Below are 17,747 nucleotides of genomic sequence, written 5' to 3' on the forward strand. Positions count from 1 at the left end.
GAGTCCCTGCTCCACCAAGGGCGCGCACTCACTTCCCGAGGGTCCGTCTTTTTTATATCCTCCGCCTTCCGGTATCGGGTCTCTCTGAGAGGTGTACCCTGCGTCTGTGCACTTTGCAGCTAGGGGGTCGCTCCATCCGGGTCTTCCTCACGTCACCAGCTTCTCGTATTTCCTACTTTCCTGAGAGTGGCTCACAAAGTCTTTGTTTATATCTTACAGAATATAGACACTACCCCCTTTTTTTTTTTTCTTCTTCTTCTCCCCTTTGTCTTTCTCCCCTTTGTCCTTCTTCCCTTTCTCCCTCTTTTCAGTCTTTTGCCTAGTAGGAGTCCTTGCTTCAGCATTTCAACTTAGATAAGCACTTGCAGTCAGTTAGTCGTTACACAATGTAATAGTTAAGATTAAGCTTAGGCCAACATAGTTTATAGAATAACATGTCACGAGCTCCCAGTATCTTCAATGGAATTTGATGAACAAACAGTTTACTGTCTATCACAGTTGTTAAACAAGTTGTAAATAAAGGCTTCTATAAAAATTTTAATGCTTGTTTTCTCTCTGTTTCTCACTCTGTTATAAGGAGCAGTTAAAACGCAGTTCATGTTAAAAATATAGTTTTGAATGTGAAGTGCTCTTTGCTGTATAAGATGTTAGTAGGTGATACCTTCTGCATCCAGCAGGTGATTATCCAGGATCACACAGATAATGCAAAGCAGATGTAAACTATGTAATAAGAAATTTGGTCAATCTGCAATGGGAAAGAGAACAATCATTGATGCTGTTGCCTATAGTGCATGGAGATCTGTAGGTTACCACTGACTTGAGCCATAAGGACAGGTGACTGTGCTGTTTCCAGACTTGAAAAGAGTCAGCTCAGGGGTCTCTGCACTGACATCTGGGGATATTAATCATGCCATGAGCTTATTCTGCTGTGCTTTTAAGTTTAGGATTGATGTTGCATGCAGTCCAATTAAATCTTAAAAGCAAGTATGCTTGCTTGCTGCATTTCAGATGGACCAAGGGAGGAAGCAGGACAAGGTCTATTGAGAGAGCGGGGGCGGGGGGGGGGGGAGTCAGAGACAGACATAGAGAGGCAGACAGAATAAGAGGGAGAGAGACAGAGGGAGAGGGGAATGGACAGAGGGAAAGGCCCAGAGAACAAATCAGAGAGGCAAAGAGTGTGAATGAGAGAGCTGAAGAGACAGAGAGGGAGAATGTCAGGAAAGGGGAGCAAGAAAGACAAAGACAGAGATAGAAAACAAGGAAAAGAATGAGGGGAGCAGGGAGAGAGAGACAGGGAGGGACAGGGAGAGGGAGAACAAGAGAGAGATGGTGAGATAAATAAAAGGAGGCACAGCTAGAATGAGACACAGAGAGAGACTGTAAGACTCCTCGATGTACAGTGGTCTTCTGGTCAGGATTACTACAGAGACCAAGAGAGAGACACAGAGCAAGAGAGAGACAAAGACAGAAAGAGACCAGGGGAGAGACCAAGAGAGAGCATGCCACAGGGAGGAGGGGGGGGTAGATACACTGAAAGGGAGTGAGCCCAAAGTAGGGAGAGGGGCACACTGAGGTAGAGTGTGGGACCAAAAGAGAGACTTACAGGGAGAGAAAGGCAGGGGAGGGGGCCTGATACTGAGAGAAAAAGAAAGGGGCACACACCAAGAGATTCGGGGGGGGGGGGGGGGGGGCATGCTGAGAGTGAGAGAGGGCCTGCATGACTGAGAAGGGGAGGCTGAGGCTGAGAGAGAGACAGAGATCAAGGTAGAGAGACAGACCAAAAGAGAGGCCAAGGCTGAGGGAGATCGGGAGAGGCTGAAACCAAGATAGGTGGAGGAGAGGCCAAAACCAAGTAGAGGGTCGGGGTTGTGGTGGTGCAGTTCTTACCCCTCCCTGCCCCTCCTTTTGGGCTGCTTGGTGCTAAGTGTGATTCCACCCACATCCCCCAAGCTATACACCAATCTGTGGAGATAAGGACTGATAATGTTAAGGAGCCTGGCTCCTGCCCCTCCTGCTTGCTCGGAAATGGTTAAAATGGCCCATCAACTCCTAAGGGCCTGGCACACCTGTGCCTGGGATGTGGTCAAATGGGAACAATAACAGAGTTGCACATTAATCAAATTCTTTTGTAACTGCTGGAAGGCACCAGATGGTATCTGACAAAAGTCAATTATCTTGGACCCTATAAATGGCGACCACCAGGGAGACCCTTTGAGCTCTCCTGGATCGCAGCGGGCCTGTGACCAGCACCTCCCCTGAGCTGGGACGCCTCTCAGGTACCAAACCCTTAAGGTGTTGTCTGCTCCAGACAGAAGGCCAGGGCGAAGTCCCCCGCTCGAGTCTCAATTATCGCCCGTTGAGGAATGCCAAGGCATTGGGAGTATTTGCTCTAAACTCGAGAGGGACATTTTCTTTGAGCTAGCTTCTCTTTACTCTGTGTGTGTGTGTGTGTGTGTGGGTACGTACCCTTGTTTCTGTGTGTGTATGTCCGTTCCGTGTTCATTCTACTGAATCGAAACACCTTTGTTTCTGTATTTTTGTCCGTTTTGTTATGTGCATGCACGTGTATATATATAGGTACCGTTAAGTAAGTTAGTGTGAATCGCAATCTGCAAGAACTTAGGGTTAAAGGATTAGTAGCACAAAGTACCCCTCTTGAATTCTCAATACATAAAATACAACCAGGCGACTGGGTATTAATTAAAAGTTGGAAAGAAGATAGCTTATCCCCTCGATAGGAGGGACCATTTCTTGTTCTTCTAACTACAGAGACTGCGGTACGGACAGCTGAAAAGGGTTGGACTCACACCACTCGAGTTAAAGGACCAGTGAAGCAGCCTTCAACGGAATGGACTGTGGTATCTAAACCGGGAAGTCTCCAAATGACTATAAGGAAAGACCAGAAGATGACTGAATGACCCACTCTAGAAGGGAAGTAAGAAATAGTCTATACCAGTGGCTCCAGATAGCCCCTGGGGATACTTTACAAAAAGTATATTTTGCACCTTGGAGGAGAGAAAGGATACCTTACCAAACTGGGGGAGCGGGGTTATATAAGTTAATGGGAACTCCACAGGTCCATCCTTTCTGTTGCGAAACAGAAACTGATGTACCTGAACTGTCCGCAACAGAAAATATATTGGAAATTCCATGCATAAAACATCCTACTTCTGGACACTCATGTTGGGTTACTTGTCAATGTTCAAATTGTAATAGAAAATGGTCTTGTATTTCATTTAAAAGGCAACTTTATTGTATGCAATGCCGAGATAATATAATAGTTAGTAGAGAACAATTTGCTCAAGTAGAGATCTGTACTTTGTTTTGTGGATGGGAGTTGTTGATACCTACAACTTGGGAAGTATATGAAGCAGATTGGCACAAAGTCTTAAGACAGTGTGCCACAAGATTTGCTTGGAAGCGGGCACAACAACAAAACAGGTGGAAATATCAACAAATTTAGATTCTGAAATTTGATTGGTAATTATGAACCTAGAATAAAACTCAAAATAGGCTGTGTGTCTTCAGGTAATTAGGTTTATGGCTGAAAAGAATAGCTCCTGAAGAATACCACTGCTGTCAAGAAGAATTTCATACCTCGTTGCTCCAAGCAAAGGAGTAGACGAAGGAGACAGAGGGGTATAATGGTGGAGATAAAAGCTGGATAAAATACATCCACTAGTAGCCTACAACTGAAGACAATGCACAAAAATATGAGTGGTATTCTAGTGTTGTTATACCTAATCTATATTAAAAGTGTAACAAATGATTGGATACACCAACCTTTCGAATGGCTTTTAGCCCGCTTTGAGGATTCATCAATAATTCGAAAAGTGATTACCTCCAGAGCTTCCACATTCAATGTCACTAATTGTGACGTATTGAGCCCTACTTTGGGGTCTCATTGTAACTTGGAACATCAATGGAGCTGGGGGGCGACTAACCTAAAGGCCACTTATTGGTGTCCCAGTTCGAATCCCGGAAGAAGTTATTTCAACTCACCAGGTTATTTTTATTGTGCCTATTGGGGTTGTGAAACTATAGCTACTGCCTGGGATGTATCAGAGAAGGACAAATATCTAAAAGTCGGGTGGAGTCCTGAACATTGTGAAACTCCAACCTACGACTATTCTGGGGGTGTACTCAATGCTGGAAACTGTAAAAATTTGACCCTGACAATACAGAAACCTGAAGAACCAGGGTGGGTTGTAGGAAGAACTTGGGGCGTAATGCTGAGGGAACCTGGAACTGATAGGGGAGGATTAATCCTGATCCAGAAAAGACCTGTTCTACTGACACCTAAACCTAAACCCGTAGGCCCGAATAAGGTAATAACAAATGAAATTGGCCAGAATAAGACAGTAGCAGATAAAATTGGAACTAACATCACGAATACCCAGGAAAATATTACTGCTTTGAGACGCACAAGAAATATCCAAGAAAATATTACTGCTTTGAGACGCATAGAATCTAACCCCTTATGGCGATTGGTACAAACTGCGTACCAAGCCCTTAACAGAACCAATCCCAACACTACTCTTGGATGTTGGTTGTGTTATGATGTAAGACCACCTTTATACGAAGGGATAGGACTTAATGTTACATACAGCCTAAGCAATGAAGCTAGCCCAGAACAATGTAAATGGAATAAAAAGAAAATCGGGCTTACTATGCAACAAGTTAGAGGGCAAGGGACATGCATAGGAAAAGTGCCTAGAAACCAAAAGAATTTGTGTGGAAATAAGATACAACGATTAAACAAAGCTGGAAATAAATGGGCTATACCAAGAGAAGGGGGATGGTGGATTTGCTCAAAGACAGGACTAACTCCCTGTTTGTCCCTAACTATGTTTAATGAGAACAAAGAATTTTGTATACAAATAACAGTCATGCCTTGGATTTTATATCATCCAAAAGAGACTGTCTTTAAATATTGGAATAATAATAACCTCAGGATAAGGAAAAGACAACCACTCACTGCCCTGACAATTGCAACCCTCATAGGTCTAGGAACTGCAGGGGCAGCGACTGGAATTACTTCTCTAGTTCAACAACATAAAGGGTTATCATCCCTAAGGGCTGCAGTTGATGAAGATTTAGAAAGAATTGAAAAATCAATATCATTATTAGAAAAGTCCCCTACTTCCCTTTCGGAGGTCGTTTTGCAGAATAGAAGGGGGTTGGACTTATTATTTTTACAGCAAGGAGGGCTCTCTGTAGCTCTAGGAGAAGAGTGCTGCTTTTATGCAGACCACTCTGGGGTGGTTCGGGAATCCATGACCAAGCTGCGTGAGGGCATTATACAAAGAAAGAAGGAAAGGGAAGCTCAGCAAAACTGGTTTGAATCATGGTTTAATCAATCCCCTTGGATGACCACTCTAATAGGAACCTTAATGGGACCCCTGATTATTTTGTTATTAATTCTCACTTTTGGACCTTGTATCTTAAACAAATTAATTAACCTTGTTAAGAACAGGATTGAAACTGTCCAACTCATGATATTAAGGCAACAATATACTGACTTAACCCAACAAGAAGAACACCGATTAGAGACTGAACTAGAAGATGACACCTTTTTATGGGCTGCTAAAGAAGCTATTTTTAAGCTTAACCAGCAAATTGAGGTATAAAAAGAAAAAGGGGGGACTGTAATAAACCATTGTAACTAATTTGCTAAGTTAAGCAAGGCGGGTTTGTTACGCTTGAATGATTTGTAAATGTCAAACCATAATATCTTGCTGTCTGAAATATTATAAAAGTAGAATATGGTACCCTGTATGGATCTGAAATGATTTGTGATCACTATAACCTATATTATAATTATGATGAATGTTTGAATATATACGGATAAAATATAAAGTGTGCTATTCGCTTGGAACAATGTAATCATTTCTCAGAAACCCCACCTAGAGCTGATATGTAACCGCTTCTTAGAAACCCCACCTAGAGCTGATATAACTGCTGCTTGAAAAAGCCCGCTGAAAGATGGAATCATGAGGCTTTCAAAAGATCCAATAGGAGAAAAGTGCACCAAGAGACCAAGGCTTCGAGACTTTCAAAAGACTCAATAGGAGGAGGACACGTACCCCAGCAACTCAAATGACCCAATGGAAGAAGAGCAGGACAACTATCTGACGAAAAGGGATTGGTTAAGACGGTGGTACAAGAGTATAAAAGACGCCGCTTTTTAGAACTCGGTGTGCGTATTGGCGGAGCGGAGACTCCCTACGCACCCAGCGCTGCTTTGCTTATTGCCTTTTATAATAAATTAACTATTTTTGTGGATCGGAATCTTGGTCGTTTATAACAGGCTTATAATAATTTGCACAACTGGGAAGAGGTAGAAAAACGGTTAAGTAATGCTAGAGGTACAACTAAATTTGGAAAAAATAAAGGTATGATTTGTAAAATGTTGGGAGTGTGCCTGGAAGCTGCCTGTCATGAACGAGAGAAGGTTAATCGTAAAATACAAAATTTACAAGATGAAATTGCTGGGCACAAATCCACCAATCTGCTGTTATCGATTAAATTAGAGCAGCTGCAAGAACAACTTAAGGAATCCCAACTAAAACAACAAAAACTGGGGGAACGCATTGAAATGATGCTAATGCAGTCTCGGAACCCCCTGATATAGTTGAAACCAGAAAATTAATTGTGTCCTCTGAAGACTGGGATGGTAACATTTGGAGCGATACACACAATAATGACTCAGACGAAAAAAAAATTATTTTCAACCACCTGAGTCTCCCCCACTTGCAAACAGACCAATTATTAAAACAGAAGAAACAACAGAACCTCGGGGTGGTGTGAGAAGTCGCATCAGCAAAACAACCCCTTTTGATCCAATTCAAATAGCCAATTTACAAGATCGTTACGGCCGTAAGCCTGGAGAAACTGAAACTGAATACCTATGGAGAGTGTCTCTAAACGGGGGAGATAGAATTTTACTAGATGGTGATGAAGCCAGTGGTTATTGGGGTCCTGGTGTCTTTTTGGATGCTGGTCCCAACCCCCCGAATGACCCCCACTCACTAACAAGCAGAGTGGCATATTGGGCTGGTGGCATTGATGCCTTAGAGAGAGGAGAACCTCTGTTAATACCTATCAAATCTCTAAATGACCTCTCCGTAAGCCTACTGATGTTCCTCTTTCGGCAACTGTAGCTCCTGCTATACTTAAAGTACTGATAAAAGGAGCCCCTGCCATGCTCAAACCTTTTCTCATTGCAAAATGGGATGAGATCCAGAGAGACTTAAATTATAATGAATTGGTAAATCTAACACAAACTGTTGGAAATAGTGGGGAAGAAGAACTAGAACCAAGAGTATTACCCACTTGGGCAACTTTAGTGCATGAAACTGTAAATCATGCCCGAGAAATGGGATGGGATGAAATTCCCAATGAAACAAAAAAAATATAGGTTGCACTGTTAGGCAAATTAAACAATTGCATCAAAATAATTCTCAGGAACAAAAACCCTCTGACCGACAATCTAGGGGTCAGGAGTGGAGAAATGAACTGTGGGACCAAGCATTGTCACTGGAAATTCCTAGAGCCACAATTCAGAGACAGCCTACCGGTGTTATTCTGAGTTTGATTCAGGTATTTTAAAAATATAACGCTTCAAATGTGCCAACTCCCAGAGAAAGAGATGACTCTTTCCTCCCTCACGGGGATCAGTTGCAAAACACAAGATCAAAAAAAAAAAAAAAAAACCCAAACTGGTAAAGCCTGGACGGCAATTGGGCCTGCCAGTACGGCAAGTAAAAGCTTATCAGTGGTTAAATGAGAACGGCCCTTACATTTTAATTTCATTTGGTCCTTGTTATAAATTGGGGAAAATAACTTTCAGAAGCCAAATCAAGTGACTTATAAAATTTATTAATTCAGCAAGCGGTTGAGCAAGTAAAGCAGCGCTGGGCGGCCGGGGAGTCACTGCTCCGCCAACGGCGCGCGCCCCTCCTCTTTGGCAGTCTCTTTTTATAATCTTCAGGTTCTGGGCTGACGTGGCCTTTTTGGTTTCATCTGCGGCTGCGCCTTTTGTTGCTAGGGGGGTCGTAGTCTTCCTCTGCGTTATCTTCTGCTGACCCTCTCGGGTTTTTCCCTTACATGGCATAGCTCATCTCTGTGCCTACTTTACAGGATATCGCTAATTGCAGACTTGGCGTAAATCACATCAGACAGACATGCCCACACTCAGGCCTTCACCCTTTGTAAACTATCTGACCACCAAATGCCATTTGCCTCTTATCGCAATTGTAAATCCCATCAAACAGACATGCACATACCCAGGCTCCCACCCTTTATCTGATTGACAAATACCATATGTCTCTTATCACCTCACCCTTTATCTGATCAACAAATACCATATGTCTCTTATCACAATCCCCCCTTTTTCTTTCTATCATTTTGTTGATCAAATTTTCTTACAGCTTCTCTTGCTGACTTTAATACGGGGGCGTTCTCTTGATTCTCGACTGGTTGATATTGTTGCCTGACTAACAGTAGGTGCGCTGCCTCTAACTTCCCTTTTACAATAGCAATTACCTTGTTCATGATACAAGGACCAAAGGTTAAACCAATTATAAGTAATATCAGGGGTCCTGCAATTGTGGATAACAGAATATTTAGCCATGGGGAATGAGTAAACCAGGATTCATACCAGCTTTGTTGTTGTTCCCTTTCTCTTCGGCGTTTTTCTAATCCTTCTCGAAGTTTTGTCATGGTGTCTCTCACTACTCCTGTATGATCAGCATATACACAACATTCTTCTCCTAAAGCCACACATAACCCACCTTGTTGGAAAAACAGTAAGTCCATTCCCCTTCGGTTTTGCAGGACTACTTCTGATAATGATGTGAGGGATTTTTCTAAAGCTGATATTGATTTTTCAATTCTCTCTAGGTCTTCATCTACTGCTACCCTTAGACTGTGTAGTCCTTGTTGTTGTTGTACTAATGATGCAATTCCTGTTCCAGCTCCCGCTGCTCCTATCCCCAAAAGAGTGGCAATCGTTATGGCTGATAAAGGTTCTCTTTTGACAATTCTATGGCCTATTTTTTCGACTTGTTCAAACACATCATTTTCCCGATGATATAATACCCTGGAAAGCACTATCACTTGCACACAGTATTCAGAGGAGCTATCAAACACGTCTAGGGTTATACAAGGGGTTAGACCAGTCTTAGAGCAAATCCATCTCACCCCTGGAGAAGGTATTAGCCATTTTCCCTGAATCGAGTTGGGGGCTACAAGGGTATTTTTACATAGTTTCCGTTTTCTTTTAGGTACCGTCCCAATGCAAGTCCCAGTCCCTTTTACATGTTGCATAGTGATTCCCTTTTTCCTATCCCCCCAATTACATTGTGGTGGGCTGGCTTCATTGCTTCGATTAAATGGGGTTCGAGTTCCTATTGCCTCATAGTATGGAGGTTGCACATCGTAACATAACCAACAATGAGTGGTTAACTCTGGGTGGGTAAGATTTAAGGAGGTATAGCTGGCCTGCACTATTTTCCACAAAGGGTCTAGTAAGGGGTTGGTTTCTGGTGTTAAGATAGGTTCTACCTGAATTAGGGAGGGAAGGGTGGTAGTCCCGCTTTTTGAGCCTTTTTTTGTTTTTTCTTTATTCCTATTTGTTTCTTTCATCACCTTATTTGGTCCAATAGCCTGTGGTGTTACTGGAGGTACCGGCTCCTTTTTAACTGAAAATAACCCTCCCTGATCAGTACCTCGTTCCCAAGATCGGATGCCCCAAGTTCTCCCAACGATCCAGCTAGGGTCCTGAGGCTTGGATACATTAAGGTATATATAAGAACACCAGCCTTCTATGTTGCACGAGGACCACGGTACACCATCCTCGTCACCACATCCATAGTGGTGAGGTTGTGGCTTTTTACACCCAGGAGGTCCCCACCCTACAACTAAATATGCTTCGCCCGATCTTGTCCAATCAGAAGCCCATGTTTCACATCCCCAATATGCACAGTAATAATGCCCTGGATAATTACAGTATCCTTTCCCGGGGTTGGAGGCGGGACATATATAAAAGGCCTTATATTGTGCTTGCCACTTCCAGGTATCTCCTTCTCCTGCTCGAATCAAGGAGCTCAAGCGTACCTTAAAGGAAGGGCTTCCTGCGATGATTGTGGAGTTTACGAGTTGCGAGGCTTCCATCTGAATTAATGACCACTTGTGAGGTTGATGCACATTACTGGCAGCGGTGTGCACAGGATAACAAAACCAAAATACAATTACATATCTTAGGAGAGTTGGAGGGCTCAAAGTTATTCCTTGATGGTGGGTTTTTAAAAGGGTGTGATGCTTTTCATTGGTCACATTCCGAGTGGGTGTCGGAATTACTCGCAACCCGGGGTTATGGGGCCTTTTACCGGAGGGCTTGGGGTTTCTAATTCCCCACCGTCTCCTCGCGCCTCTGCCTCCTTTGCCTACTCCTTCGCTTGGAGCAGCAAGGTTTTTCATCTTCTCGGCAGCAGTCGCAGTCTTCAGGGGTTCCCCGTTCCCTTTCCCGGACCTTATAGGCTCCCCAACTATGGTTCTTTACCTCCGGGGCTAAGCAACTCAAGTATGATACCTGCTTTCGACAAACCACTGTTATGATTTCTGGATTATTTTCTTTGGTTTCGTTGGCGTGCACACACCCTTTCTCAGGATTAATTCCTTTAGCAAATATAAACAATTTGTCCTATGTTCACAGCACAATTAAGATATAGCTGAGTTAATTTTCATTTTGCCCAATAACATTCACTGCAAATATCTTTAGAAGGGTAACCGGATTTACAATGAGCCCACCAGCTGTCCTTACACCCTTTATACTTGAAACACACAAAAAGATAGCATATACAACCGGGATTCGAGCAAAATACAGTCTCACTCATGGGGCTTGTAAGATTTCCTCCTTATCCAGAGTCGCAGTCCTTCTGGGAGGGGAGTAGATTCCCAGGTGTCCGCAGCAAGCGGTCCTTTAACTCGGCTGGCGTGAGTCCATCCCCGTTCAGCAGTTCTTATAGCAGAGTCTGTGGTAAGTAAAATGAGAAACGGACCTTCCCATTTAGGAGTTAGTGAAGTCTCTTTCCATGTTTTTACAAGTACCGAGTCCCCAGGTTTAATGTTATGTATTGCCATGTGCAACGGAGGTCGTTGGGTGATTAATCCTCTTTCTCAGAGCTCCATTCGCCTTCTCATTAGCTGACTAACATACTCAGAAAGGTATTGATTTTCTACTACTGGGTGATTGGTGGGAATTTCCAAATCATAGGGCATCCCAAACAGCATCTCAAAGGGCGAAATTCCCGGGTCGCTCCGAGGCTGAGTTCGAATATTTAACAGAGCCAGTGGGAAACATTTCACCCAGGATAGATTAGTCTCCAACATCAGTTTAGTTAATTGTTTCTTTATTTCCCCATTCATTCTTTCCACCTTACCCGAACTCTGAGGGTGATAGGGAGTATGATATTCCCATTTTGTTCCCATGGGTGCTAATGCTTCTTTAACAGCTCTTGATATAAAGTGTGGACCCCTATCAGAATCGATTATTTCTATGACCCCATACCTAGGAACAATATGCTCTAGTATTGCCTTTATCACCACTTGCGCTGTAGCTCTGGCAGTTGGAATTGCCTCCACATAATGAGTAAGGTGATCTACCAACACTAGTAAATAGCGATACCTCCCTACTCTGGGCAATTCTGTAAAGTCAGCTTGAATTTTGGCAAAAGGTCTGATCGCCAGTTCTCGTCCCCCAGGTATCTTTTCTCGTAATTGCTGTTTGTTTACTTTCTGACAAATTAAACAGGCATCTACCAGTCGCTTAGCAAGGTTATAAGCCCCTATGCACATATATTTATTAGAAAAATGATCTACTAATGCTTTTACCAACCAGTGAGAGTGCGTCTTGGTGTGCAGATCCTGTAAGATTTTCCAGGCTAGAGTTTTAGGGAGAACCTCTCGCCCATCTGGTAGGATCCATCTATTTCCTTCCTTGATAACCCCTTCTTGTTTTAATCTTTCTTCCTCCTGCTGTGTGAAAGAGGGAGCTATCCCTGCCTCTGGATCTTTTATATCCTGGGGATTCTTTTGGCATAAAGGTAAAAGCGCGGCCCTTTTAGCCTCCTCATCTGCTAAATTATTTCCTCTTATCTGTTCGGAGGTTCCCCACTGATGTCCTTTGACATGTACTACAGCAATTTGGAGGGGTTCTCTCAGAGCTTCAAGGGTTTGTTTTATTAGGGATTCATGTACTAACCCTTTTCCTTGTGAATTGACTAACCCTCTTTCCTCCCATATCTTTCCAAAGGTGTGGACCACCCCAAAAGCATATTTTGAGTCAGTGTAGATTGTTCCTTGTTTTCCTTTTAATAGCTTCAGTGCTCTGAGTACAGCATATAATTCACACGCTTGTGCCGACCAGGACCGGCTAAGGGGGCCAGATTCAATTACCTTCAAAGTTTTTCCATTAATTAGTGCATACCCCGACCTCCGGCTTCCATTAAGTACCCTGGAGGATCCATCCACATAAATCTTTTCTCCCTCTTCAAGTTCCTGGTCTTCTAAATCTTCCCTAATTTTAGTTTGTTGCTCTATACATCGTATACAGTCATGGGTTAAGTTCTCTTCGGGCTCTCCATGTAGAAACTGAGCTGGGTTCTGAAGGGAGGTTGTTTCAATCTCCAACTTAGGAGAGTGGATCAGGATGCTCTCATATTTTAAGTCGGGCATCAGTGATCCATTTTTCTGCTTTTTGTTGCAGTATTCCCCTGATATTATGAGGGGTTAATACTTTCAATTCCCCCCCAAAGGTTATTTTATTTGCTTCTTCCACTAACAGAGCTACTGCCACTATAGATTGTAAGCAAGAGGGCCATCCTCTACTTACTGGGTCTAGGAGTTTGGAAATATATCCTACAGGTTTCTTTTTTCCTGCCCACTCTTGGGTCAGTACCCCATAAGCCGTTCCCTCATGGCTATTGACAAAGAGGTAAAAGGGTTTTCTTACATCTGGCAAACTTAATACAGGGGCATTAATCAGGTCTTTCTTAAGTTCTTCCAGTTTTTGTTCATCTTCCTGACTCCATTTTACTAATCCATCAATAACCAATTTTTGGTATAAAAATTTTACCTTATTACTAAAATCCTCAATCCACTGCCGACAATATCCTAACAACCCTAAAATCTGCCTAACTTGTCTCTTGCTTTTTGGTGCTCCCAAAGACAAAATACCTTTCACTCTTTCAGGATCTAACTTCTTGCATCCTTTAGTAATCCAGTGTCCCAAGTACCTTACTTCTTCTTCTGTAAACTGCAGTTTTGATTTTGATACTTTGAGTCCTTGCATGCTAAGGAAATTCAGCAGCTTAATACTTTCATTTCTGACATCATCTTGGTTCTGCCCAGCCAGTAACAAGTCATCCACATACTGTATCAAGGTCACTCCTTTCCCTAACTGATAGTTCCTTAAAATTTGTTCCAGTGCTTGCCCAAATAAATTGGGGGATTCTCTAAATCCCTGGGGGAGTACTGTCCATCTTAGTTGTTGTTTTCTATGGGTATCTGGATCCTCCCATTCAAAGGCAAAGTAATCTCTACATTGCTCCTTAAGGAGACAAGCCCAAAAGGCATCCTTGAGGTCTATCACCGAGTACCACTGACATTCAGGGTTTAGTTGACTTAATAACGTATGGGGGTTTGCCACTACCGGAAATCTGGTAACAGTTCTTTTGTTTATCTCCCGGAGGTCATGTACCAATCGATAACTCCCATCAGGTTTCTTAACAGGGAGTATAGGGGTATTAAATGGAGACATGCAGGGTTCCATCAATCCTTTTCTTAGAAGCCTCTCAATTTCAGGTTTTAACCCTGCTCTCCCTTCTTGGGAAAGAGGATATTGTTTGATCCTTATGGGTACTTTGGGATTTTGAATTGTTACTTCAAATGGTTCAATTTCTAGTTTACCCACCGTATCAGGGGTATACCAAACCTCTGGGTTAATCTTCTCTTCATCCTGTACCCTCAAGGGGCATAACTTAACTACCAAATCTTTGTTTTTAATTTCCAAATTAATTCCTAATTCAATCATCAGATCCCTCCCCAATAAGTTATATTCAGCTTCTGGTACTACCAAGAGGGATCCAACCCCAAATTTACATTTAGATTCCAATTCTACACTTTCTATTACCGGGGCCGAGAAGGGTTCCCCCTTCGCTCCAACCACCTGCACAAATTTTGAGGAGGGTTTACACCCTTTAGGTATCCGTTGAACAGTGGATCGTTCGGCGCCCAAGTCCACAAGGAACTTGACCACCTCATGCTGGGGACCCACTTTTAACTTTATCAAGGGCTCTGAATTCCTTGGGATCCCCAGCACAAAGAGCCCCTGACCCCTCTAATCTTCACTAAACATTTTTTCGTCCTGAATCCGTTTTCTACACTCTTTCTTCATGTGCTCTCTCTTCTTACAATAGAAACATTCCAATCCACTGACGTCCCTTTTGTCCACCATCGAGGGTGGCCTTCTAGGTCCCTTAGAATCCCGTCCAGGGGGTCCAGGTCATCCGGATCCCCTCTGCCCTTCTCTCACAGCAGCAACTAGCAATCTCGTCTGTTTCTTCTGGGCTTCCTCTTCCCTTCTAACAAACACTTTCTGAGCCTCTCTAAGTAATTCATCCAGTTGTCTCTCCTGCCAATCCTCCAATTTCTCCAATTTCTTCCTAATATCCACCCAGGACTTGGCCACAAATTGGGTTTTAAGGAGGGCCTGCCCAACGGGGGTAGTGGGGACTACCCCCAAATACAACTGTAGACACCTACGCAGTCTCTCGAGCCACTCAGTGGGAGTCTCATCCTTTTTCTGTTCTTCCTTAAAGGCTTTATTAATGTTTTGACCCCTAGGCACACACTCCCTGATTCCTTGGATTACTATGGCTCGTAAGTCAGACATATCATTTCGGCCCCTTTCCTCCTGATTATTCCAATTCAGTCACTGAAGGGGCCACTTGGTGTCAGCGGCCGGTCCAGCCTGATGTTGTTGGTCCCATAGCCTCATTCCTGCTCTCTTGATCATATCTCTCTCTTCTACAGTAAAAAGTATACCTAGGATGGCTTGTAATTCATCCCAGGTGTAAATGCTGGGTCCCGGAAACTGGTCCAGCCTCTCAGCAACTCCCAGGGGGTCTTCCAGTAAGTTCCCCATTTCTTTTTTAAAATCTCAAACGTCCCCTGTGTTAAGGGGGACCGAGACGTACCTAATCGCCGGGCCCTGCCCACCAGCTACGGGAACTTCCCTAAGGGGGTATAAATTTCCCGGAGTTTCCTTTGTTTGACTCCGGGTTACCCGCCGAGAGGGCTCGGGTTGAGGGTCGGCTTCCCCTACAGGGGGTGCTTGTACTTGTGCCTCCTCGGGTTCCTCGGGGGCACCAGGGGCATAGGGAGGAGGTAAGATTAATTCCTCTTCCCTAGGTTTCGGTGTCTTCTTCCTTTCATTCAGGGGATATAGTAATGATCGGGGTTTGGGGAGCCACAATCTAGCGTATTCCCTTTCTTCAGGGTTCACAGGTTCCTTACTATCAACCCAAATATTGAGGGCTTGCCGTACCCAATTTTCAAATGATCCAAATTGGGGCCAGATCACTGCCGGACCCTTAATTGCCTGCCCTCCCCAAACCTCAATACAATAATGATCCATTTTTACTTTACTTTTTCCTTTTCTTCGGGGGATATCATTCCAATACTTTAACATAAGTCCCAGCGGACTGCCCGGAGGAATATCGGGAAATTTCTTCCCTTCTCCTCCCATGGGATCAGAAGGCTTGCTTTTCCTCTGTCCCATCTTCCGGAGCCCCTTGTTTCACACACGCACTCGTTCCCCTTATTCGTGGCCTATGCCCTCGCGGACAATGGGAACCGCACTACTAAAGGGTCCGCACTCACTTGGCCTCAACGAGACCTCACACACTCGAGCTCCAGGATTCCCAACCCCAACCAAACGGATTCCCTTTTTCACTTATACTTACTCCATCCGGAGTCTTCGCTTGGTCTTCGTGCACAAATATTATGGGGTTCCGCGGTTTTCCTTTACTTGCTCACCAAATTTGGAGGGGGTTCGGATTTCCAGGTCCGGGTGCAGCAATCGTCCACACCAGGGCTATCCGGAGATAGGGCGCCTCCCCAGTATAGGGATTCTGAACCACAGTTACCTGGATCCGATTCACGGCACCATGATTGTTATAAATTGGGGAAAATAACTTTCAGAAGCCAAATCAAGTGACTTATAAAATTTATTAATTCAGCAAGCGGTTGAGCAAGTAAAGCAGCGCTGGGCGGCCGGGGAGTCACTGCTCCGCCAACGGCGCGCGCCCCTCCTCTTTGGCAGTCTCTTTTTATAATCTTCAGGTTCTGGGCTGACGTGGCCTTTTTGGTTTCATCTGCGGCTGCGCCTTTTGTTGCTAGGGGGGTCGTAGTCTTCCTCTGCGTTATCTTCTGCTGACCCTCTCGGGTTTTTCCCTTACATGGCATAGCTCATCTCTGTGCCTACTTTACAGGATATCGCTAATTGCAGACTTGGCGTAAATCACATCAGACAGACATGCCCACACTCAGGCCTTCACCCTTTGTAAACTATCTGACCACCAAATGCCATTTGCCTCTTATCGCAATTGTAAATCCCATCAAACAGACATGCACATACCCAGGCTCCCACCCTTTATCTGATTGACAAATACCATATGTCTCTTATCACCTCACCCTTTATCTGATCAACAAATACCATATGTCTCTTATCACAGTCCTCAACAACAATTAACAAAATTTATGATTGATACTGGTGCACAAATTTCAGTAATTACACAGCAAGGTGCCGCTAAGCTAGGCATATGACCTGGACGGCAAAAGGTTAAAATTACCAGAGTTACAGGAACCAGCGCTGTGTGCCAGACAGCAAAAGTTAATTTAAGGCTCCCTGAAAAAAAACCCGAATAACATCGCTTTGCGATCAAGGAGCACTGTGAAAATATCCTGGGTGTTGATGGCATTGAATGGCTGGACCTGGAATTTGCCAGACAGCAGTCTGTGGACTTTTGGTTCAATTGGCAACACTAACCCTAATAAAAATCAACAAACTGCGACAGTGCGTGTACTCCGTGCAGCTCCAGCACTTACGGAATCAAAAATTACTAACGTCCCACAGAATCCAGTTTCTGCTACAGCATGAATTGGAATTTCTGAAGTAATTGCAGATTTAGAAAAATGACAGATTATTTCCAGAACTCACCCCCCATACAATTTTCCTGTTTGGCCAGTCCAAACCAGACGGGGAGGTGGTATTTAACAGGCGATTATCGGCATTTAAATGCTAATACAGCCCCATTGACAGCGGCAGTCCCCAACAATGCAACTTTAAGGGCTACACTGCAAGTCCCTGCACATCCTTGGCTGGCAGTGCTACATGTGAAAGACATGTTCTTCCCTTATGGGAAGATGATAAAGAAAAATTTGCTTTTACATGGGAGGGCATCCAATATACCATTAACAGACTCCCAGAGGGGTATAAACACTCACCCACAATTGCTCATGCTGCACTTGTTGAACTTTTACCGACAGTTTCACTCCCTGCAGAGGTAAAACTATATCAGTATATAGATGATATTCTAATTGGAGGACCCTCTCCTAACAAGGTGGGAGAAGTGGCAGCAACAGTTTGGCAAACATTGCATGAAGCAAAAATTGAAATTCCA

The 17,747-nt window shown here is 43.8% G+C and overlaps 1 protein-coding gene across 12 annotated transcripts in view; it reads left to right on the top strand.

Moving 5' to 3' along the window:
* LOC141917857 (protein Hook homolog 3-like) overlaps positions 1–17,747 on the top strand; it is a 170,464-nt gene that overhangs the window by 150,430 nt on the left and 2,287 nt on the right. The window contains exon 23 of one of the 12 annotated variants that reach the window (XM_074811456.1): positions 2,770–6,283. The exons of the other annotated variants lie outside the window; for them this stretch is intronic. Coding sequence (XP_074667557.1) covers positions 2,770–2,791 — 22 coding nt within the window. The 3' untranslated portion in view covers positions 2,792–6,283. Of the gene's footprint in view, positions 1–2,769; positions 6,284–17,747 lie in introns of those variants that run through there. 12 annotated transcript variants of the gene reach the window in all.

Source organism: Strix aluco, chromosome W, assembly GCF_031877795.1.
Source record: "Strix aluco isolate bStrAlu1 chromosome W, bStrAlu1.hap1, whole genome shotgun sequence".
NCBI lineage: Eukaryota > Metazoa > Chordata > Aves > Strigiformes > Strigidae > Strix > Strix aluco.